At 40.3% G+C, this 24988-nt stretch overlaps 1 protein-coding gene and 1 pseudogene across 3 annotated transcripts; one reads left to right on the top strand and one right to left on the bottom strand.

Annotated features, from left to right (window-relative positions):
• Nucleotides 1–3047: 3047 nt before the first annotated feature.
• NEMP1 (nuclear envelope integral membrane protein 1) lies at nucleotides 3048–22997 on the bottom strand. Of its 2 annotated transcripts, XM_086400463.1 has the most exons (9): nucleotides 22734–22997; nucleotides 14898–15022; nucleotides 13517–13736; nucleotides 12109–12181; nucleotides 10760–10853; nucleotides 10166–10280; nucleotides 9237–9462; nucleotides 8268–8441; nucleotides 3048–7526 (listed from the first exon to the last, which is right to left on the bottom strand). In XM_086400463.1, exons 1-9 carry the CDS (start codon nucleotides 22858–22860, stop codon nucleotides 7343–7345), a joined length of 1338 nt encoding a protein of 445 aa, XP_086256589.1. In that variant the 5' UTR covers nucleotides 22861–22997; the 3' UTR covers nucleotides 3048–7342. The 2 variants fall into 2 exon arrangements, with proteins under 2 accessions (XP_086256589.1, XP_086256590.1); XM_086400464.1 differs by lacking the exon at nucleotides 13517–13736 and having other exon boundaries at nucleotides 22734–22912.
• A 1255-nt stretch (nucleotides 22998–24252) lies between these two features.
• LOC147372010 (glycine cleavage system H protein, mitochondrial pseudogene) lies at nucleotides 24253–24789 on the top strand (annotated as a pseudogene). The gene has a single exon (XR_015163883.1). The product of XR_015163883.1 is annotated as a glycine cleavage system H protein, mitochondrial pseudogene (transcript).
• The last annotated feature ends 199 nt before the right edge of the window (nucleotides 24790–24988 follow it).

Below are 24988 nucleotides of genomic sequence, written 5' to 3'. Positions count from 1 at the left end.
TTAGAGACAAACACAGAGGCTCAAAGAGGTTACACAACGTGCCCTGAGTTCCACAGACAGCGTGTGGCAGAATCAGAAACAGAATGGCAGCTTCCTGAGCCTAAGTTGGCCATAGATTCCAGCTTGGGCCAGTTCTGGTATTTCTCTCTGTACTCCTTCTTCTGTGTTAGAATACTGAATAACAGCCTGGATGCTGTTTCCTGGGCACTAGCTCAGCTGGAAATCACTGCCTCCACTAGACAAAAAGCGTATAAAATCCTCTTTGCCACGGGACCTCTTCATCCACCCAGGAAAATTCCTAAACAGTAGGCTCCCTATCCCCACCATCTTCCCTCCCAATAATGCACAAAGAGCAAATCAGGATTACAAACACTTACCTGAAAATAGAAACTTGACTCTCCAACTCCTAGCCACAGCTGCTTGGTTCAAAGTCCACACTCTCTTGCTCTCACGGCTCTCTGCGTAAGCCTGGCCCATCAGCAATTCCATTATGAATCTCCCCTTACATAATTTATTGACCTACTATATATATTTGAAGGGGGGAAATGGCAAGAGGCAAGAAAGAAAGAGAAAGCTGAGCGGAAGTGTCATCAGAACATAATTCCATGGATGGGTAGAGCTATATCACAGCAGAGGCAGAAGTGACTAAGGATCCCCTATTTTGCAGTGGAGGAAACATACCTAGAGTGAGAAACCACTTTTCCAGGATCATACCACTGCAGACCTGGCAGAGCCAAGATCAGAACCCAGGCCTTGTATTCTCCAGGCCAGGAATCTGCCGCTGCCTACAATGAGGTTCATTTCTGTCCACCCGTGGACTTGTTTATTGAGTGCCTACTTTGTGCTCCCAGGAGAGAATTGACTCTAAAATGAGAAACTCAGGCTTAGAAACAAGGGCATGAATGTCACAGCTAGGGTGACCAACCACCCTGGTTTGTCGGGGATCTGAGATGAGTTTTCTGGACATGAGTATTTGAGTGCTAAAACCCAGAAAGTTCTTGGCAAACAAGTGGGTCAGTCTAAATTTACAAGGTACAAAATACACACCCGACCCAGCTAGGACTACAAGATCTGTCAGCATTCTTGGGGTGGGGAGGAGACACAGGGGGGTGCAGGATCTGACCTCCTGCTTCTCAGGAAAACTGAAGCAACTGGAGCTTAAATCCCCTTCTTCTCCCAGTAAAATTTCTAGTCTGTGTAAGGGGCATGAGGGAAGTTTTGGGGGTGATGGAAATGCTCTGGATCATGACTTTGGTAGTGGTTACAACTGTTTTCATTTGTCAAACTCAGCAAAATCTAAAACTAGTGAATTGTATCATTTTATAAATTATACTTCAGAAAGATGGCAAAGAAGAACTAGAAGCAGCAGCAATTCTAAACCCTTGGATGCTGATTCCTGAGTTGAGCGGACAGCAATCTGCCTTCACAGTTGTTGAATTCACACTCACTGGTCCTCGCAGGACACTCACTTTTTAAAAAGATGTCACACAATAAAAAGATATGGTGGAGAGGTATTTGGTAGTAGAGGGTCTTTTGACTCTCATCAATTATCTGGTATCAATTAGTAACATTGATCAAGTACAGCTGACCTTTGAACAACATGGGTTTGAACTCCCTGGTCCCACTCAGATTTTTTCCGTAAGTACATATTGCTACTACGTGATCCATGGGTGGCTGAGTCTGCAGATGTGGGATGGCAGGTACAGAGGCCCATCAACTATAAAATTATAGGATAGGCTTTGACTGGACAGAGGGTCAGCAAACCTAACCAATGCCCCCCTCCCAGGTTGTTGAAGAGTTAGCTATACTTACCACGTGCCAGGCAACAAGCAGAATGCTACTCAAAGTGAGGTCCACTGACCAGCAGCATCTGAATCACTTGGGAGCTTATTAGAAATGCAGAATCTTGGGCCTCAACCCAGACTTACTGAATCCCATGTCTTCAGTTTAACGAGCTCCCCAGATGATTCCTATGCATGTTGAAGTTTGAAAGGAACTACTTTTACACACCTTTTTTAATCCTACGATCTTATAAATCTGGCAATTAACGCTTTTTTATTATTTCAACCACTGATGATCATCCAATGTCTCTTATTTACCTAGTTGGGTTACAGAATGAAAAGATGTCATCACTGTGCATTAATCTACATAAATTCACATGCGGCCCACATCCTGTTTCCATTCTATTTCACAGTCTTTAAAAAATAGACAATAGATTTCCATGTGGCCTGAATAAGAAGAGACAGGTACAGAATTAATGCAAAGTCTAGAATGGATTCCCAGAGCAAAGAAAATAGCCAAAACAGAAAATGGAAGCCACCAGTCTCCTTCCTACTGCAGAAGCCGGGCCAAGACACAGTTGAAGTTTTTATTCCATGTCCCCTAATACTCACTACATGAAAGCCCTGCTCCCTTTCACCCAACAGAAGCTCTTGGTGGGCATCTCACAGCTGGATCCATAGGTCTTCTCCTCACCTCAGTGGAGAAAATGATCCTTTATACCATTAAAAAAAAAAAAAAGAATTAGAGTACAAAGTAGCTCCCTGGACCAGGAATAAGCTATATATTATTTTCCTATGAGACAGTACAGCGGTATAACCCTCTGCTCCTTTAAGAATACCTCTTAGAGATCTGGCATCCCGGAAACCATTCAGTCCAAGGAAGTCAAGACAGACCCAAGATGGGAAGCAGTGGTTTATTTTTTAAATATTTTTTATTTGGCTGCACCAGGTCTCAGTTTTGGCATGTGGGGTCTTCGATCTTCACTGGGGCAGGCACATTCTTTAGTTGCAGCATCCAAGATCTATTGATAGTTCCCTGATTAGGGATCAAACCCAGGCCCCCTGCACAGGGAGCATGGAGTCTCAGCCACTAGATCACTGGGAAATTCCAAGGGAAGAAGTGGTTTTTTTAAAAAAAAAAAAGGAAAATAAATAACATGCAAAACACCTGTCTAGAAAGATGAACCAGAAGAGCTAATTGCTGATTACCTGAAGACAAGAGATCCTAACAAGAAAAGCACATGTTCATTAAGAGAAACCACTACATAGTATATAAAACTTTATTAAAATTGGGATTACTTACAAACTTGAACAATAAAAATGAAAAAATATATAATAAGACATTGCTTATTTTTCTTACAGAAAAGAGTGAAAATGAGACCCATGGCAAAGAGTCATCCCTGATCATTTTGTTCCTTTCAAACATTCATGAACACTTATTTTAAATATAAATGACAAATCTTTTAAAATAACTCTAAGGCATTACCCACAGGCTAAAACTTACCCAGGAACTCCCTATTCCACCATCAATCCTAGAAACATGATAAACTGAGGCAACTGCAGGCTGTAACAGTTCAAATACTTACATTAAGAGCTACCTATTATGTTAACAAGAACATTGCCCATGTTGCAGAAAAATGCAGAGATAGTGATTTCACCATTTTCAAGTTATTGTCAAGTGTGAAAAGGATGGTGATGCACATGGGCAGGGGGTGTGGGAGCCAAAAGCCCCAAATCTGGGGGTGCTGTGTGCCATTTCCTTCCTGCTAAAGCTGTGCATTGACACTGGTGTGAATTCGCTTTGTTTATTCCCAGCAGGTTCTGGCTCCCATCATATAAGGCACCAAACTCCCTTTTCAAGTTAATAACTGTCTAGAATCTACCTCAACAGCAACTGAATCCATAAGCTATCAAGAGATACCACTGGATCACCAAAATTGCATAGGTTTCCCTAAAAAAATAATGATCAATTTCTTTTACATCAAAACATAAACAAAAAGTTTTAGGTGCACTTGCCTTGCACAATGGCTATTTTATGTTTATTACTTTGTTTCAGTGCCTATGTAACATGAAGGCATAATAAATCTGTCAAACTGTCCTCTCCTTGGTTCAGATAAAATTCTTGGCATTTCAATATAGGTTATTATCTCATATGTCATGTCAGACCTGAGTCCAAAGGAATACTAGGACATTTAATTTCCTTTCCTCCTACTTCAACTTTCACTACTTAATTCAGAGAAAACTTATGAGTACATAGCTAGGAACCATTTTTACACAGGCATCCATCTGAGCCCATCTTTTTTTCTGGAATCACAAAAATATGAAAGGCAATTGCATAATCCATTCCCAAGCCTTTTACGGAAATCAGGCCCTGGGGAACTATCTAGCCTATTTGGGTGCTTTCCTTCATCAACTGTCTATCATACATGCAAAGTGGGGACTGGGTTGAAGGGAACACAAGTCAGTGAAGAAAAGGCTGGGCCCTAGAATGGACTTTATCAGCACAAAATCAGTACTCAAAAGTGTATCATCCGCAAAATTCTGCAACAGAATATAAAAGTCATGAATTTAGGGGGAGAAATAAACTAGTTTTGGGGCATGAAGTGGCTGATAGTATTTCTTATTAGAAGATATCAAAAGTGCTAAATTTTCCATATTTTCAGTCATTGATTCCATTGGTCTCATGAAAGCAATCTGACTGGAAAAGTGAAGGGAAAGTGTTTTAAGCCAGTTGACTTGTACTCCCATTAATGGGAGGCATGCTCTATATAACTTGATCAGATCCATTAGAGGCCATAGATTTCTGATGCTGATGAGACCCTGACTCCAAGGGCCAATTTGCAGCTTGATATTTGTGGAGCAAGACGCTGACGTGGCGGCAGACGAGGGCTCTGACGTCCAGCTCACTCCAGTTATCCCTTCAATCCTTCCTGATGAGATCGGTCTGAGAGACAAGACTATGCTGAAGCTGCAATGTAACTGCCAGAGAAAATTAAATGAGGGCCTCCAGTACTGACTGAGCCAGCAGACTAAGTGGCCAAGCAGGAGACAAGAGCAGCTCCTAAAGGTGGACCGAATCAAGCAATCTCCGGGCACACAGAGGCTCAGAGGCATCTGGGGAAGAGCTGCACAGGAGGGCAGGGCAAGGGCACACGGCACACCAGCCGCACCGTCCTTCGCTGAGAGGAGCTCTCACGACAACGGGACCTGTTGTCACTGGCACTGCCTACAGCTGAGTTCTCCAACTACCAGACAGGGAGTAATAAACCGAGTTTGATTTCACTCACCCCAAATTCAAACACAGTGAGAAAAACTCGTCTTGAGATGGAAGTGGTATATCACAAGGAGTTTACTAAACAGAAAAAGATGAGAATCTTTCTCTACTTCACAGTGCTTTCTCACTGAAATAAAGACAGGTGGCAGGAAGTATTAGCCTAGAAGCAAGTGACCATATCCCTAAGTGGCCATGTGGCGAAAGTACTGAAGTCTCAAGGGAACCCTGAGACCACTTGTACAGCTGCATTATTTTTTCAAATCAGCTTATGCTTAAATATGCAAAGTTTCAATTTCTATAAATGAGGCAAAAAAAAGTAAAATTCAGAAGCCTTAATAGTTTTCTGCAGAGGGATATAATGCTACCATGTACATAACTACAAAGATAGAAAGGTTTCCTAATATAAAGCATTTTAACCCACATCATCTGTCCAAATACTGTATTTTCCACTTTCTTCTATAAGCCTATTTGCCAACTGAGGTAGTTGTAACTTTAGGACAGTTTAAAGCTGTGGGAAACACTGTCAGAAAAAAATCAACTGGCCACCTGGAGCGGAGTCTCAGAGCTGACATTCTGGAAGTCAGTAATGGAGCCCAGAGCCTTTCAAAATTATCTGTTAAATGGGTGGTCTGAAGGAGTCATTCATTGCAGATTTTTAACAAAAATCATCTGTCTTCTCCACGACATGGTAAGTCAGTCAGTTCAATACTATGCTCCTGCCATCAGTGTCTATCTTCCTGGCTTTTTACAGCTTTTTCCAAGGTGCAAGGGTGAAGATCACAAAGACAGAACCAAGTGAATGACAAGAGACTTGGGAATTTGCTCCCTCATAAATAGCATTGCTGGTTTATAAGGGTACTTTCCAGTGGCAAAAGAATGTGAAACCAATGCCACTGTAATAAAAGGCAGCAGGAACCTCTGGTCAGAAATGGAATTGCAAATAAGTACAAGGAGTTCATAGGAAAGCACACCTGATCCTGATGGCTGCGCAAGCACCCAGAGCACAAGGATGATCTGGAAGTCTGTCTCCTGGCAATGCGAATTGTGGCAGCCACACAGCTACAACATATATGTTGTATCAAGAGCCTTCACAGATAGTTTCAGGGCTCACAAATGAGCCAGGCTTCCTGCAGGGAGAGGGACAGGTGGCAAGCAAAGACTATTAAGAATAGGTATTAATTGAATGGGTAGACAAAGGAAGGGGAAGGAAAAGGAGATAATTTCTTGATCCCACAACAATTCAAAGATGTGTGACCAGTGGACAGGAAAAATAAGAGAACCAGTAAAAAGCATTTAAATTCCCTAAATAAGATCACTTCTCCTAATTAGTGGGAATAATGCTATAAATCAAAGAGAAGAAAATATAAGAAATAAAACAATCTGAAGTGTACATAATCAGAGATGAGAGAATAGACCCTTCTTGAAAGGGCAAAGGGGACAAAGAGGAATTGGAAGGGATGCCTAAAAGCCTATTTGGAATTGGAAGTTAAATACTGGGTTGGCCAAAAAATTTGTTTCTGTAAGGAGCTTACAGAAAATCCCGAACTTTTTGGCCAGTGCAATATAATAAAAACCCCAACAGACCTCATCTACAGAAGGGCCTGCAGGCATGTTCCTAAAGTAAGCAGGACTTAGAATATCATCGGTGTGAGAATTAATTCAAAGTTCAGCACAAGAGTTACTGGGGCTTTAATGGACAACCCATATTAATAAATGTGTGGGAGGCCTGTCGCTCTGGAGCACTTGCTAGTAATGGAACATAACTTTCACTTTTTTTTTAATGTGTTAATTTAAAAAAACAAGACAGGCAAATAATAATCCATTTTCCTCTTAGAACAGTTAAAACAAGGATTATGCTAAAGTTACGAAATGAAAGCAGAAGTAAGAGAGGCTCAGATTTGTGGATTTGTCTCTGAAGATGCTGCCATAGTCTGAAAGCATTAATTCACATGTAACAGTTATCACTTCCGAGTCTGAAATGCCACAATTGAACCAACTTCAAAGAGGAACTGGAATGCCCCGGGCTAGCTGTGGCAATCTAGTTTCTTCGGAAATATAAAAGCGGGCTGAGAACTGAACCAACAGGATGTACTGGGAAGCAGCCACTACGTTATCCACTCTGCTTCCTCGGGACCCCACAGAGACCATTTCCAGAGGGAGGTCTACTCAGGCCTCTAATTTCAGTGGAAGAATTTCTGCAGTTATCCCACCCGGCTTCAAAGATTTGAGAAGCAATTGCACACCAAACACACGCAACCTGGACCACTGAGGTACGAAGTCAATCCACCTAAGTCAGGAAGCTGTTCTGTTGTACGACAAGGGGGTACCGAGAATCTGAGTCCTCCTCCTCAGAGGATGTTTCTTCAGAGAGTTCGTCCTGGGCAATAATGCTCCCTAAGCCGTACTCCTGCTCATGAACAGAAACCTCATTGGGTGTGAGGTGGAAAGAACCTTCCACGAAGTCAGCAAACCTGGAAAAGAGAAGATAATACTCATTTACTCATTAGAAGCTGCCTTCCACCCTGTTTTCTTTCAAAATAAGAACAAATTGAAATCTTGATGTGCTCTCAGCTCAAATGATACTGAGCCTAGCTCCCAGCCTTATCCTTCCTCTGGCAGGTAAGTAGACCAAAGCAAGAAATGAGAAGAGGAGGAAAACTAGGGTCGTAGGCGGATATTCCCTGCAACACCATCCTGCTTAACAAGCACTTTCAAGTTATGGAAGTCTGCTTACCCTTTTTAGTTATGGAAGTGCTAAAGTTCCTTCAGTTATCTGTAATCCTTGATAAGATTAAGGAGCATTGCACATTTATTTGTGTTTATGGCCCTATAAACTTTATGCCATCAAGATTCCAAACTGAAGTTTCATATATTCATTGGTATGACTGCTTCCAAGGATCCCTCTCACCTCAAAAAATATATTAAACATTCAGAGAGCAACACAAAACTGTAAGAGGAGAAACTTAATATTGTACTAGAATCTTCTCATTTCAATGCTACAATCAAAGTTAGAGTAAATAGTTCCTTGAGGAATCAGAAAATGGCTACGGCTAAACATATGATATACGTAACCTTCCCTTGACTACTCCTAGAAGAACAAGAAAACAAAGCCACAAATACAAAATGATTATAGAAATATAGTCTCTATTAAAACTCTAGCGTCATGATTACCCTGACAGATGCCTGGTACTTCTGGCCAAGAGTTTGTTTACCTCTTTGGAGACTGAATTCGAGAAACAGTCTTCCAAGCTGAGCAGTCTGGACTGTTGCAGTATTCTCTAAGCTGCTCTAAAGCCTTTCGGGTCTCCACCTCTCCTTGTAGCCGGTATTCTTCTTCTGTCAGAAGACGGGGGGGGACAGTCTTTTCTGTTGCCTTACACATCTTTCTGTGCTCACGAAAATAACATCATGAATGATTAATCAGTAATCTTCGTCCATCGTTATCTCTTAACTCCCTTCAGTGGGTCAAGCATATAGCAGAGAGCCTAAATCATTAAGAGTCATCACTCCCACCTTTATTCCACAGATATCCTTAGTTATAATGGACGCCTGACACATTAGACCATTGACAAGTCAGAGTAGTCAATATTATTCACTAATGTGAATAAATTCACTTATAAGTGATAGACAAAATATTTCTCCCCCAATAAATGGAAAACTACAAGAAAATGATGGCATAAGATTGTGGTGCATTAACCTGGATCTCCCCATGAACTGAAGGTATTACTTTGACTATCTGTACTAGAAAGAAAAACCATGGATAACCTCAGAACCTATGACCATTCCATAGTCACCAGGCAAAAGTGACCACATGCTTGAATTACACCTTAAACTAAGACTAGGACTCCCAAAACAATCTGAAAGGCAGTGTGACATAATCCGAAACCAGGTGACTGAGGCATGTGGCATAAAAGTAATATACTTTGCACCACCTAGTGGTAACAGGAACACATGACACTTTACTAGATGTTTTTATTTTATATAAAATGATTAGAATTTATAAGTTCTTTAAAATGTTTACAGAGAATATAAAAAGAAAGACTTGAAAGAAACACAAGTGAAACATAATACAATAAACTGACATTAACAAAGAGGCTCCCAGGTCAAAACCTGTTTCCTTTTGCTGCAACTGCATCCCACATTGCATGCTTCAGTACAAAGTTACATTGCCTTTCAGTCACCTGTAGGTGATGTACAGCCAGTGAATAGGGTAGTCCAGGTTCTTAGTACACAGTGCAATGACGACAATGGCAAGGGCAATGTGTGGTATCTGGATACTGGAATACATGAAACACAGGCCCAGCAGCTGCAAGGTCCAGGTCAGCAGGTTGATACTTCGTTCATTCTCCAAAGGCCCATACTTGTAACAGACTGCAAAACTCATGAATCCAACTGCGAGCACATAGCCTATGAGGAGAGTTATCAGAAGACATTCTTTTTTCATCTACAATTGGTAAAAATATCCCGTCTGGGGAGCAGCAGTAAATTCACTATATAGCACCTACTGAACCAGGAAAATGGATAAGATCTTTATTCAATTATTCATACTTCCTTCATTATTCATATATATTCATCTCTTTTAAGTTTCTATCATTTCTGTTGTCTCAAACTTATTTAATTCTCAAATGGGGAATTAAAGCTACATGTTGAACAACTCTAAAATAGTCTGTTTCAAAAACCTAATATATGAAAATCCAAATTAATTCCTTCTCAAAGGATAGATTAAGAGTTACTATCTTTACAACCAAAGGATTCTTTTCTTGTTTTACAGATAGTGTTCACTATAGAGTCCTTTACTTCTTAAGGTCCTCAAGTGAATTTAAAATACAATTATATTCAAAAGTCAATTTACAGCTTTTCAGAAAGATGTCTATGCATAAAGAGAGATATACCTATAAACCCCAACAAATTAGTCTTCTCCCTAGCAGCATCATCTTAATTTAAGAAAAGGTGACAACTGTAGAGTTAGAAATAAAAACTATGATTTTTACAAGTTAATAAAATGGCATAGACTATTAAACTCCATAAGCAGGCAATATCTTTTCATGATCAAATTAACTAAAACAGCCTATAAACATATAAAAAGGAAAGCAAAACCAATAACACTTACTTAAAAGATACTGCCAGTAACACCTCCAGATCTCTTGTAAATTTTTAAAAACTAGTTGAATGAGGTACAGAGAAAAGGACCAGCCTCCTACCAGGATGATGTAAATGGGACTTTTCTAAAACAGAGTAGAAGTGAAAGCAAAAAGTTACAACAGGCTTTCCCTACATACAAGAAGCAAAATGGAACTGCAATTTAAAAAAAAAATTCAACCTACTAAAAATGCACAAAACATCTCTCTTAAAAATATGTACTTTACACTTAAAATTATACAGTGTGCAAAGAACACTGGGAAAATGAGATGCTAAATAACTTAAAAGCCTGGCTATATAATGTATATAATTAATAAACAGGAAAAACACTTTAACCACCCCACACACACACACTCTACACAGGATTTCAAATAAAAAGGGAGAGATTGTATGCCATCAGGCTCCAAGTTTCATCATGGAAAGTATCTTTCTGAAACAAGGAAAAAGTAGGACATTGATTTATCAGCCATCAATGCAAATTTTCAGTGCTGTAAGATTATCCAAGAAAACAATCCTTCATCTACCCAAGCTCATCCTGATTGCATGCGAGGATTCTGCCACTTACCTTGGGCATAAACTTGGATACTATAAAAATGATGATTAGTAAAGAGGCCACAATTCCCACACTCATCCCAGTAGAATAGTAGAAGATTTGACTTCTGCAGAGAGAAAATTCATTTCATTACTACATTTGTATTCTTCACACATGACACTGTTCAAACCAGACCACAATCCCAGCCAAAAGGTAGGAAAAAGGTACAAGATGAGAACAGGTATTTGCTCAACATTTGAGGTCAGAAAACTAAAGAGACCAGTACAGTGTAGTTGCTGCCAAATTATAAGGATTAGTACCAATGTCAGCCCCTCAAATACACCCCAACAATAAACCTCTGCTTAGTCTCCAGCTCCCATCCCCAGAACTGCTCCCCACCCAATTTTTAATGAGAATCTTTCTTCTGGGAACTGCACAGCTTCTCTGGGGAGAAGAAAGGGATAAGAGGACTGCCAAGTGGAAACTAATAACAAGAACTGAATTGCTTACCCCAAAGGGCATAGAACAGAGAGCTCCTACTCTTAGTCTAGGCTCTTTCTACCAAATATTCCTCCTTCATTTTGAATTTCTCTCAGGATCCCCAAAATAAGGAACAACTTCCAACAACCTCACTCCAGCTGAACTTCAATTGGTTAAGCTTTCATTCACTACTTCACAAATATTCTCCTTGTATACAAAGTTAATGTTGATTCTATCTCTGCTGAATGTTTGTTATCTGTGCGCATGGGGGTTAGTCACTAGTCATATCCGACTCTTTACAACTCCATGAACTGTAGCCGGCCAGGCTCCTCTGTCCATGGAATTCTCCAAGTAAGAATACTGGAGTGGGTTGCCATGCCCTCCTTCAGGGGATCTTCCCGACCCAGGAATTGAACCCAGTCTCCTGCATTACAGGCAGCTTCTTTACCATCTGAGCTATCAGGGAGACTATGTGTTTCCTTTGTATTTGTACATGCCTGTTTCACCTATCTTAGCTAGTGGGTTTCTACAGGCAGGAAATGAGTTAAGTGATTGATCCTTGCTTCTTTACCTCTGAACAGCATGAAACTCATCCTGTAAAATGTAAAACACAACCCTGTAAAAATGAGGGCTAAATATGGCTAATGGTAGAAGGATGGTGATATATTGGCTAAATCCCATCATATTATGGGTAACCTAATAGGGGAATTTCATTATTGCCAATCTTATTAATACAAGAAAAAATAAAAATAATAACACACATTAAAGTATTTTGTAATGATTGAAGCAGATAATGACTTAGTCCATCCATAAAGGGAATGGCAGCACTTTAAGACTTCATGATAGAAGTCAAGCGGGTAGGTCTGAGCATCCTCCTTCCGCCCTCTAGCCTTAGAACCTACCTGCTCAGCAAGTCTCCACAAAAAAATAGCGTAAGTCCAAGGAGGAAAATGAGGAAGAGTTTGGGGTCAAATCCTGAAATAAATAAAATATTTATGCTTAACAAGGGAACCGAACAATTTAAAGCATTACAGAATAAAAGGCAATGTTGGCATCACTGGTCAGCTAATAAATGCAAACAGCCCACCTAAACAGCATTTTAACAGCATTCCACACAAAGCCTGGCACCCTTCCAAAAAGAAAGTATAATTAGGTCTCTGTCTATACTTCCCTGAAGAGTTTATTTTGTTTTGGCTACCTACGCTAAGGCTAAAGGAAGCTAAGCTCTGCTTTGGTTGGAGCCATAGTACCATCAGCACTTCATGCAACTGCCCACAAGGGGTCTCCACCACCCTGGTTTTCAAGCCTTAAGTCACACAGGCTCGGATTAGCCCAGAACTCTGGGTCAGGGCCCTCTGTTGTTCTCTAAGGGGCTGCTTTTCTTGACCAACACCACCACCTACTTCTTTTGACGATATCTGAGCACTGTGTTGGAAAAGCCTACACTCAATCTGATTGCCCAGGACCAGGGAGCCCAAGCACAAGTCCCTTACTGGTGTACCAGTCACTCCCACAGCTTTCCCATTCAAGAGCTGAGTCTAGGGGAGGTCCACAGACAGGAGCAAGAGGGATCAGTAAATGCAAAGGGAACACCAAAAAAAGAGGCTGATCCTGTTCAACGAAAGAACTATGGAACTCTAGGACAGTTAAAAGCGCACAACAAATTTCGTAGCAAAACCCAGGAACACTTCTACTGCTCACAACATTATTCTCCTGGGTGAGCAGTTACCAAGAAAAGACCAAAAGTCAGAGAATTCAACAGGATAATGATCTGCCTCTTCTGTGAAACTTTCTCAGACACATCCAGAGAAGGGAAAACTCCCAGTTATACTGAATAAGCCTGAAACTGCAGTGATCTTCATATTTATGGTTCCACATATATTCTTTTGCTTGTGAGGTATTCAGGTCTATTTTATTCTCAGTTTGATTTAACCATTCATGTCTTTAAATGTAGGCTGAAATATACAGGCCTACAGTTAAAGAGCCCAAAAGACAGGAATACATCTATCCAACTCTGAAGAATTCTAGGTATATCAGCTCAGAGCCACTGGAAGTATTAGGAATTCAAGCCTTCACAATCCAAGTAAGGAAGTACTCAGAATGAAAGACATGGTGAAGTCTCAAATCTAGGCCTAAAGGCTTTTATGAGGGGTGGAGTCTGTCTGCAATGTTTGGAGCAGTGGTATATTCAGGTTATAATCAGAACCAAAATGGAGCTGTCTTGGACTGACTTCTCTCACTAATTATACCCTCCAAAGCTCAGTCTCTTCTCACCATAGAATCCATCAGAAAAACAGAGGTAAGACTTACTCCGAGTCACAATGACACTGTACTTGGTATCTTCCTCTAAAATCTCAACTTTGAGGCAGGTTTTTGTGCTGTATAGACCCACATTAATATAGGTGTCATTCAATTTCTCTTTTAAAAAGGAGGAAAAAAAGTTCCAGATACTAAACTGCTCTAGCTCCTTCAGTTTATCTTCATTCTCCACCTGGGTAACTCGTACCAGTTTGGAACTATTTACCCGGATCTGTAACATGAGCAAAATCAGGATGAGAAAGAAGGAAGTAGGAATTTAAACTTTTTCCAAATACAATTTGTAAAAAAAAAAACAAAAAAAAACCCTTTAGAATAAATAGCTAAATCATTAATGGCACTGGCTTTTCACAGGCTTATGAGAAATATGGAGATAAAAGCAGCTAAAAGATAATTAGGCAAATAGCACTGCACATGGCTCAGAGGCAACTGTTAGAATGTCTTATTGTTAACATGATCTGAATCTATTAGGCTAGAGCATAGGGGTAAAAAAAAAAAAAGACTTCTAAGTTGAAAGAGTTACCAATACAGCTATTTATGAAAGATCATACAAAGCAAGGGTCCAGAATATAAAGAAAACTGCCAGGCGTAAACAGCACCAAAAATGTTTCCCATAATGACAGGCTGAGTTCAACCCTTTGTCACAAATTACGGACTATGGGTAAATGTTGGTTATAATGTGCCCCAGATGGAATATGATCTTTATATCAGACAATGAAAAAAGAGAATTTTTTGAAAAAGCCCACCCTTGTGTTTTTTGATGTGAACAAATGCTCTGATCAGTGACTATGCTTATAGCAGCAGAAACATTTCCAAAGGACTCATTTTGTTTAATCAGTACAGCCAGACGCTCTTGCTTGCCAGGTGGCTCAACAGTGTTATGAAATAAAAGAGACCAAAGTCATTCTATCAAGGGGAAACCAGTTCAGGGCATTTATGCAACATCTTGTGCAGAATCAAAACACAATAGGAGCAGCAAGGCAGAGTGTACATCCTGACAAGCACACAACAGTTTCCAGCCCAAAGAAGGCATGAGGCCTTTAAAAAGAAAGAGGGGTGTGTGTGTGTAAAAGGAGCCCGGGAAGAGAAGAAAATAGTCTCTTGGGGAAAAGGAGGAAGGAAGTTTACTTCAGGGTCAAGTATTGTGGGCCACTTAAAGGAACAGAGAGAGGAACACAAAGTAGGGATAAATGCTTTACTGATGAGAACACTGATGAGATTAAGAATAACTGCAATCTTATCAAGGTTGTTAATTTTATATATTTATATATATATATATATATATTTTAATTGTGAAAAGTGAATTAAGTGTCAAAGTACTCACTAATCAAATATTCACAAAATCTGCCACTCCCCAGAGCCTCGAAATCATTACCTGTATCCGTGTCCATATATCATGCCACTTTGGGATAAGCACATTTTTGTAACAGGATTGTCGACTGGTATTCATAAAAAGAATTTCGGATTCCCGAAGCGTGACCACGTTTAAATCAATTCCGGCTTTATGCAAAGAAAAAAAATAACAATTAAAGAAAATAACAATTAAATATAACAAAACAAACTAATAACCATAACTCATTTCATGAATAGAATTAAACTGACTACTTTCTAAAAGTTTTTAAACTTTCTAAAGTTTAAAAAAATTAAACTGACTACTTTCTAAAAGCTGGGTTAAAATATCAGGGACTGACACAAAGAAGAAAACTAAGATGGGAGAAGGAGTAAGGCAGAGTCTTGTTTTTGTCAAATGTAATTTTAAAATATATTATAAATAGTCACTAATCCAGGATGAGTAATAATAAAATCCACTATTATGTGTGTATTAAGACAGACAATATGTGTTTCATTTAACCCTCCCAACAATGCTATCAGGTAGGCACTCTCATAATATTCATTTTTATAAATGAGGAAACTGATATTTAGGAACAATTAAGTACTTAGTCCAAAGCCACAGAGCTAATAAATTGCTTAAGTGAGATTCATACCAGGTCCTGTTTTCCTTATAAAGGCATAGCTAAAGTAACCCATCCAGTGATTTCCTCTATTCCTTTCCTGAGTAGGATGAACAAAATTAGCAACATCTTTTGTATTTGAAGTACTTTAAACAGATACTAAAAGACTGCAAAGTTTCTTTTTCCTAGCTGTTTTTGTTTCAAGTTTTAAAAGCGACCAATTAACATATGCAGTCCCTTAGATTTTACCAAAACAGAAGAGGTATCCTCAGGAGTTTATATTCAAACTCAGCTAAGTTAAGGTTAACAGGTGACCACCCTCAGAATCTTCCCACCTCAGTCTGCACACGGAGAAGGAAATGGCACCCCACTCCAGTACTTTTGCCTAGAAAATCCCATGGACAGAGGGGCCTGGTAGGCTGCAGTCCATGGGGTCGCTAAAGTCGGACACGACTGAGCGACTTCCCTTTCACTTTTCACTTTCATGCACTGGAGAAGGAAATGGCAACCCCCACCAGTGTTCTTGCCTGGAGAATCCCAGGGATGGGAGGCCTGGTGGGCTGCTGTCTATGGGGTCGCACAGAGTCGGACACGACTAAAGCGACACAGCAGCAGCAGCAGCAGCAGCAGTCTGCACAAGCTACCTTCTTTACCACAGAACATTTCAGTATCTTCCTTGTACCATATTGTATATATCAACTCATTAAATGCTACTCTAAGTGGAAATGTAGTTATCACTTTGGTTCTTAGTGTAAAGGGGGAAAGATCTAAATAAACTAACAAAACACCCCAAAACAAAAACCTCCACCAAAACTTAGAAAACCAAAGTTATACAAGCACAAAGGCAATGACACAATTTTAGAGTGAAGCTGACTAATTTTAGGAAATCCAAGCAGTCCATCCTAAAGGAGATCAGTCCTGGGTGTTCATTGGAAGCACTGATGCTGAAGCTGAAACTCCAATACTTTGGCCACCTCAAAGTATTGGAGAGTTGACTCATCGGAAAAGACCCTGATGCTGGGAGGGATTGGGGGCAGCAGGAGAAGGGGATGACAGAGGATGAGATGGCTGGATGATATCACCGATTCGATGGACATGAGTTTGGGTAAACTCCAGGAGTTGGTGATGGACACACAGGCCTGGCGTGCTGCGATTCATGGGGTCGCAAAGAGTCGGACACGACTGAGCGACTGAACTGAACTGTTAAATTCAGTCCTAAACCTAAACATTAAGAGCAAAAACTACAAAATACTTAGAAGGAAAAAAAACAAGTGTGTAAATCTTTGTGACCTTGGATTAGACAATGGCTTCAAAAAATTTAAAAACTTTGTTTCAAAGGCCACTATCAAGAAAATGAAAAGACAACCCACAAAGTGGGAGAAAATATTTGTAAGTCATTTATCTGATAAGGGTCTAGTATCCAGAATATATAAAGAACTACTATAACTCAACAAAAAGAGAAGAAAAAAAAATTTTTAGATTACATAAAGGATTTGAATAGACATTTCTTGAAAGAAAATATACAAATGGCCAATAAGCATAATGAAAAAAAGGCTCAACATCATTAATCACTATGGAAATGCACGTCAAAATCACAATAAAATGCCGCTTCACACTCAGTAGGATGGCTAAACCAAAGAAAAAAAGAGGACAATAACCACAGTTGGCAAGGATGTGGAGAAACTGTAACCCTCACACATTGCTGGTGGGAATAAAAAATGCTGTCTTTCTGGAAAACAGCTTGGCAGTTCCTCAAAAACAAAAACAGTTATTAGACACAGCAATTCCGCTCCTTTGTATACACCCGAGAACTGAAAATATGTTCACACAGAAACCTGTACACAAAACTTCACTGCAGCTATATCCATAACCAAAATGTGGTAACACCCTAAATCTCATCAGCTGATCAATGGATAAGCAAAAAGTGGTTATTATCAATATGATGGAATATTATTCAGCCACAAAAAAAAGTACTGATATATACTACATGAACCTTTAAAACATTATGCTGAATGAAAGCCAGTCAAACAAAAGGCCACATATTAAATGATTCTATTTATGTAAATATCCACAACAAGCAAAGCAGATTAGTAGTTGCCAGGGGCTGGGAGGAGAAGGGAATGGGGAATGACTCCTCAGGGGTATCCCTTGGAATAATGAAGATATTCTGGAATTAGTGGTGATGGCTGCACATTATGAGTACAGCTGACCCTTAACCAACAGATGTGTAGGGATGCCGCCTCTCTGCTCAGTCAAAAACCAGCCCTCTGTACCCACAGTTCCGCATCTGTGGATTCAACCAACCAAAGACCAGGAAGTGTAATATGTATATACTGAAACTAAAAATCCATGTGTAAGTGGACTCATGCAATTCAAATCTGAGTTGTTCAAGGGTCAACTGCATACCAAAAACCAAGGGTGGATTTTATGGTATGCGAATTGTATCTCAATATTTTAAAATTCAGTTGATTTTGTAGGGGGAAGGAAAAGTTTTCCTTCACCCTCTTAAGAGCCTGGCCAGGCCTGAAAATTAAACTGACAAAGACATATTAACAGGAGAAAAGCATACATACTTATTTAATGTTTTATGTGACTTCCCTTGTGGCGTAGCTGGTAAAGAATCTGCCTACAATGCGGGAGACCTGGGTTCAATCCCTGGGTTGGGAAGATCCCCTGGAGAAGAGAAAGGCTACTCACCCCAGTATTCTGGCCTGGAGAGTTCCATGGACTCTACAGTCCATGGGTTCGCAAAGAGTCGGACATGACTGAGTGACTTTCACTTCACATGTGACATGAAAGCCTCTAGGGAAATAAAGACCCGAAGAAACAGACCTACATACTCTTATGCTAGGTTTGAAGAAGAGTGCATCATCAAAGAGGAATAAGATGGGTTGGGTATGAGGTAACTATAGTAAAGTGGGGGAAACTGAGCAAGGCCTACTTATTAGGATTCTTCTTTGTATCCCTTTGTCTTCAAAGCTAAGGATGTTCCTTTCCTTCAGGTAAGGGAGGGCACCTCTCACATGAGGATTTTATGGCCTATTTCAAGGAAAAATGGCAAAGTGGGGAAGGTCAGAGTGACTTTTCAGCTTCTGTTGTTTTCTCAGACTCCTTCAGCTTCAAATATTCAGTATGCCAAGGTGCCATATTTTGGGGTAGAATATCCTGAACCCCATCTATAAACTTCTTACTAGTGTTCAATAGTAGTTTGGATTTCCTCCAAGCCTATTTTTCACAAAGTGAAACCTTTCCAAAATTCTACTGACATTTGTTTCACTAGCAAATCCACAAATATACTGAAAGAACACCCACTCATAAATTTGAATCAAAAGTTTATTTTCTTCTGGAGACTGTAAGAAAGTAAAATTTGTGAAACTTAAAACTATTGTGGTTACAAATAAATTTTTAAAAACCCAAGAGTTTATTAACTTTATTAACTCCTCTCCTATAGCAAGTAATGTAACACAACTCATCTTTAAACACATTTTCAAGAAAGTGTGTGTGTTAGTCGGTCAGTTGTGTCAGACTCTTTGTGACTCCATGGACTGTAGCCCACCAGGCTCCTCTGTCCATGGAATTCTCCAGGTAAGAATACTGGTTGCCAGTTCCTTCTCCATGGGATCTTCCCAACCCAGGGAGAGTCTTCTGTACTGCAGGTAAACTCTTTACCATCTGAGCCACCAGGGAAACAGTAAGATACAAATAATATGTCAATAGCATAGGCCATTTGAAAAACTTAATGCCAGGAAAAGGAATTAGTATTTTTAAGACAATTTTAAAATTCTTCAGGGGCTTCCCTGGTGGCTCAATGGTAAAGAATCCACCTGCCAATGCAGAAGACATGGGTTCAACCCCTGATCCCAGAAGATCCCACATGAAGAGAAGCAACTAAGCCCATGTGACATAACTACTGAGCCCAGTGCCTAGAGCCCATGCTCTGCAACAAGAGCAGCCACGCAATGAGAAGCCCACACTACAGCTAGAGAGTAGCCCCCATTTGCCATAACTAGAAAAGATACCCTCACAGCAACAAAGACCCAGTGCAGCCAAAAATAAATAAAAAGATAAAACTAAATACATAAATTCAATGTCATTTTCCTAAAGAAATAAAACATTTTTATAAGAGGCAGCACTTTGGGAGGAATTCCCTGGCAGTCCAGTGGTTAGGACTCTAAGCTTCCACAGCAGGGGACATGGGCTCGATCTCTGGTCAGGGAACTAAGATCTCCAATGCCACAAGGTAGTCAAAAAATAAATTTAAAAATGCCTTTTAAGCCCAAAGATCGAATTCTTCTTGGAATTTAGTGGATCACAACTTGCTTGCTTGTATTTACCCATGAACTAGCTACTCAAAAGTTAGAAACTTCTTATTTACTTATATTCATCAACTTTTCAATCAACAGCACTGATCTTTTAACATCTTACTGGTAGAAGGTAATGAAAATGATTCATAGTATTTGAGGACCAGAAAAGACCTAAAAAAGTCATGAAAAACCACCTCCTCTAATTCTTAAATAGCCTCTAATCATTTATGTCAAGAGGTAATCCAGTTCATACTTAAAGGCAGTTTAAAATTCTCTTTAAAAACTAGCATCATTAAGTTAGTGGGCTTAGCAATAGATTATTCAATGGGATGCTGGGACAATTGACAGTTATCTGGAAAACAAAATTCATCTAGTTACTCACCTCACACCAAATGCTAACATTAATCATTGGTTAAAAAGTAAAATGAAAAATAATTAAATTGTACTACAAAATATACACATATAAAAACTCAATTCTGGAAGGCTCTTTAAGTATAAAAGCAATGGAAATAAATCTAAAGAATAAAATCAAGAAACTTCCCTGGCGGTCCAGTGGTTAGACTCCATGCTTCCAATACAAGAAGGTGTGGGTGTGCTCCCTAGTTGGGGAACTAAAATGCCTAGGACTCCCTGGCGGTCCAGTGGTTAGAACTCCACACTTTAACTGCCAGAGCCTGGGTTCAATCCCTGGTCGGGAAACTAAGATCACACATGGTTCTGTTTAACCAAATAAAAATTTAAAAAAGAATAAAATCTAGCAACCACATAAAAATATAACTCTTCTATTTAAAAAGATCTAAATAAAAAAGATAAAAAGGGACAAACATTAAAGTTTTGTAATAAATAATTATAAAATATATATCCTTAATATGTTAAAAAGGTTCATCAATTGATTTTAAAAGTACACAAAAACCCCAATAAATAGTAATCACAATAAACAGACCAAGAGCAAAGGACACACACTCTAAAAAATATGTCTAAACAGATAATTAAATAACTAATGAGCACTTGAAAGATGCTACTTCACAATTAATGCAAGAAATTCAAAATAATTAAGATACCACTTTCAATCTACCAAATTAGCAAAGGTGTTTCAGTCTGGAATATCCAGTGCTGGCAAGGATACGGGTCACAAACAAATAGAGCTGATAGTAGTATAAACTGGCACATATTTTCAGAAAAATATTTTAGCAAGATGTTTCAAGGGTCTTAAACATATTTTAGCCATTTTTAAGAATCTATTCTTAAAAAAAAAAAAAATTTGTCCATAGCATAAAAGTAGAATAACTTTAATGAAGACTTTTAAATGACAAAGGAAAACGCTTATGCTACAAAACCAAATAAGAAAACTACCTCTGGTAACAACTGGTGGCCTCCAAGGAAGAGAACTGGACTGCTGACAGTTAATGTATTGTAAATTCAAACAAAATTTTTTAAATTAAAAGCACATAGAAACAGACCAGAAGAAAGAGTGCTTTAACGGACTGACTCTGACAAAATAAAGTGAATGTTTTTTCTACTTCTTTATGCTTAATTGTTCTTGTCAACTAATCTAAAATAAATTAAAATGATTTTTATAATCGAATTCAACAACCTTCAGTGAGAAAGAACTCTTGTCTTTTGAAGTACTCCATTCTCTCTTTAGGTACCTCTCACTTTAGAAAGCTGTTACATGACTGTCTTTTGTAGCTACCACCTACATCATCCACTAGGCCACGAAAAACAAGTATTCCCTGAGTTTACCCTTCTCCAAGCCAAAAAGTCCCCATTCATCTTATTAAAGAAAGCTTGAGACTACTAACTGAGCACTAAGGAGGAGCATTTTGGAATAAATACTTTCATCTCCACAATACACAAACTTCTACGGTTAAACATCTGGTCAAAGGTCATTCCGATCATTATGCAGTCCTTCAAATGATACTCTGGACCCTGACTCTGGAAAAAGTGTCTACTTGGATACCTATATCCCTCTCCCTTAAAAAAAAAAAAAAATGTTTCAGACGGTCGCTGCACTTTGAAACTAGTTCTGTGTATCCTTAAGGTTGAGAGATAATCTTAAAGCTGTAGCTCAGGATAATCAAGAAGAAAGAGGCAGCAAACGATGGGAGAGGAGAGAAAGCGTATGTGTTTACAAGATATGGTTACCCTTAACCCCAAGAGTCTCAACTTCCTCCAGTGGAAGCTTCCAAACTTATCTTTCTGTCGTGCAATTAATAAGGTTCGAAGGAGGTTTTTTTTTTTACAAACACACCCTAGGTTTTCTGAAATAAAGCGGAAAAGGAAAATAATTTCATCCCAGTCCAAAGCCAACTAAGCAGCAGCAGTCATCAAGAAAGTTCGCTTGAGGATGAATAAATTTACAAAAGAAAATTACTAGACATTAACTAACGTTTCTCTCTTTTCGGAAACTGGAATTTAACTGCTCCACATCGGTCCCATAAGGCCGGTAGGGGCCAGGATCTTACAAGTCCGCAAGTTATTGATAAGAGATCATTACATTTCAGTGAACTACAATCATCTGCTCAGCCATTGTTCCCTGAGTCCTGACAGCATATGCTCAGGTGTTGCTAATTTTCTGAATGAACAGGATGCTCCCTTTCCAATGGCAGTGCTCTCTGTCCATTCGGTCCTCGGGTCACCTTCCTTTTAAGAAAGAAATCGAGGAAGCCAGTGAAGCAAGACGGAGCCCCCAGGACCGCTTTTCACCCAGTGCAGGCCTCTATGTCTCCGCCAAAAGGGCTCCAGGCTCCTCCCGATTCTGGATAGTTCCCGCAAGCCGCCCCTAGGGCCTCTGGCCCCTCAAGGCAGGCGCCCAATTCGTCTAGGATGTAGCTCCTTTCTCCGCACCACGCCCGCGCCCCTCAGCAGAATAACGGCCCACGCCCTGGGGACACTCCACCTTTCTAAACATAAACCCTCGGCACCCGCCCCCTTGGCAGCTGCTGCTCGCAGTACCTGAGCCGCAGACAAAGCAGCCGAAGAGGACCAGAAGCAGCCGCACTGCCCCACAACTCCCGGCCCCCCAACTCCAGGGCCCGGCACCAACTGCCGGCAATACCGCCACTTTCATTCCTCCCGCCATGGTCTCCTCAAGCCTCCTCCTCCTCACGTGCCTCTCCCCGGCAACTAACCCGGAACAGGCAGGACCAGCAGCCTATCCGCTACAAGGCCCACCCCCTATCACCCAATCGGATGGGCGGTGCTTCGAGCACACAGTCCTTTTTGCACCCTATAGTCCCGCCTCTTAGCAACTGATGCGGGAGGGCGGAAAATGGTATCTTTCAGCCTATAAGAAAACATGTTCTCACCGTAGCAATGGCGACAGGAAGATCCCGCCCCTTAACAACATGCTTCCGTCTCCACTTTATTTACAACTGGACCGATTGATGGTAAGCTTAACCAATAGAAAATCAGAATGGGCGAGACAGTCTTGACCAAACTTGTTATTTCCATCGAAACTCTCTCAGATTCCTTCTGTTTTCTTTCTTTGCTGTTCACCATTATCTTTCCGTTGTGGGAAACTTAAAACGACTGTCTTCCAAAGTCTTAAATGATTTAAAACGGAAGCTATACAAAAAATTCTGTTAACAGTTTTATAAGGAATAAACATTAACGTTTAAAAATGTAGTCGTAGGGTAGGATTTTTTTTGGGGGGGGTGGGGGGGGGGTGGCAGGGAGCTAAATCCATGCGAAGATTAAGAGAATCTTTTTTATTCCTCACAACATCCTGGAAGATAAATAGCTTCATTTATAAAGAAGCCAAAATTAAGACAGAAAAAGGAACCTGCCCAAGATTTCAGTTTCTTGGGCTGGGCTGTGGTTCCAACCCAGGTCTTACCCCAAAGCATGAGTTCTTTCTATGCATCAGGTGCTTCCAATTAAATGACTCACACGGTGAAAGCCTAGCAAAGGGCCTAGCATGTAATAAGTGTTCAGTAAATGTTAGTCGAAATTGAAGCATTTTATTTTTTAGAGGATCTGGTAGTCCGTTCAGCCGCTCAATCGTGTCCGACTCTTTGTGACCTCATGGACTGCAACACCCCAGGCTTCCCATCACCAACTCCTGGAGCTGGCTCAAACTCATGTCCATTGAATCGATGATGCCGTCCAACCATCTCCTGCCTTCAATCTTTCCCATCATCAGGTGGCCAAAGTATTGGAGCTTCAGCTTCAGCATCAGTCCTTCCAGTGAATATGTAGGACTGATTTCTTTTAGGACTGACTGGTTGGATCTCCTTGCAGTCCAAGGGACTCTGAATCATCTTTTCCAACACCACAGTTCAAAACCATCAGTCCTTCAATGCTCAGCTTTCTTTATGGTCCAACTCTCACGTCCTTATATGACTATTGGAAAAACCATAGCTTTGATCTGATAGTGGTGGGTAGGAATACTAGAGATGATGGAATCCAGGGAGTTAATAAAAAATTCAGAGGCTCTAGGTGCCGCGCGGAGACCCTCTGCACCCGTGGGAACATGGCGCTGCCCGCGGTGCGGAGCGTGCCGGCGGCGGTCGGCACCCAGCGCGCCCTGCTCGTCGCGGCCCTGGGCACTGCGAGCGGGTGCCGTCCGGGAGCTGCGCACCGGCCCTGCTCTGCTGTCGGTGCGGAAATTCACAGAAAAACACGAATGGGTAACAACAGAAAATGGTGTTGGAACAGTGGGAATCAGCAATTTTGCACAGGAAGCTTTGGGAGATGTTGTTTACTGTAGTCTGCCTGAAGTTGGGACAAAGTTGAACAAACAAGAGGAGTTTGGTGCTTTGGAAAGTGTGAAAGCTGCTAGTGAACTCTATTCTCCTCTATCAGGAGAAGTAACTGAAATTAATAAAGCTCTAGCAGAAAATCCAGGACTTGTCAACAAGTCTTGCTATGAAGATGGTTGGCTGATCAAGATGACATTCAGTAACCCTTCAGAACTAGATGAACTAATGAGTGAAGCAGCATATGAGAAATACATAAAATCTATTGAGGAGTGAAAATGGAACCCCTAAATAAACTACTTTGAAACAAATTAATCTAGCATAGTTGTCTTAAATTAGTGGTGGGTAGATATTTAAAAAGCAACTTTTAGCAAAAGAAACTACTTGTAACAATGTTTCCTGAAGAAAATACCCTTTAACTTTCTAATGACTTCAGATAAACACTGAGCATCTTTTCCACAGCATCCTGTGATTTTTAGGCTAGGCTCCAATTCCTGAAATTATCTCTGG

Source organism: Bos grunniens, chromosome 5, assembly GCF_055505025.1.
Source record: "Bos grunniens cultivar Pamir isolate PY7600 chromosome 5, Bosgru_T2T1.0, whole genome shotgun sequence".
Classification (NCBI taxonomy): Eukaryota; Metazoa; Chordata; class Mammalia; order Artiodactyla; family Bovidae; genus Bos; species Bos grunniens.
The sequence above is the reverse complement of the archived record's forward strand: the minus strand, read 5'-3'. Positions and strand labels throughout refer to the sequence as shown.

Excerpts from the sequence above, each read along its gene's own strand:
- NEMP1 (XM_086400463.1), bottom strand. The coding sequence starts at position 22,860 with ATGGCGGGAGGAATGAAAGTGGCGGTATTGCCGGCAGTTGGTGCCGGG. Across the intron at positions 10,854-12,108 it reads TGTGGAGACTTGCTGAGCAG|AAGTCAAATCTTCTACTATT; the intron begins GTAGGTTCTAAG and ends TTCTCTCTGCAG. Across the intron at positions 8,442-9,236 it reads TGGCTGTACATCACCTACAG|AAAGATGTGTAAGGCAACAG; the intron begins GTGACTGAAAGG and ends TCGTGAGCACAG.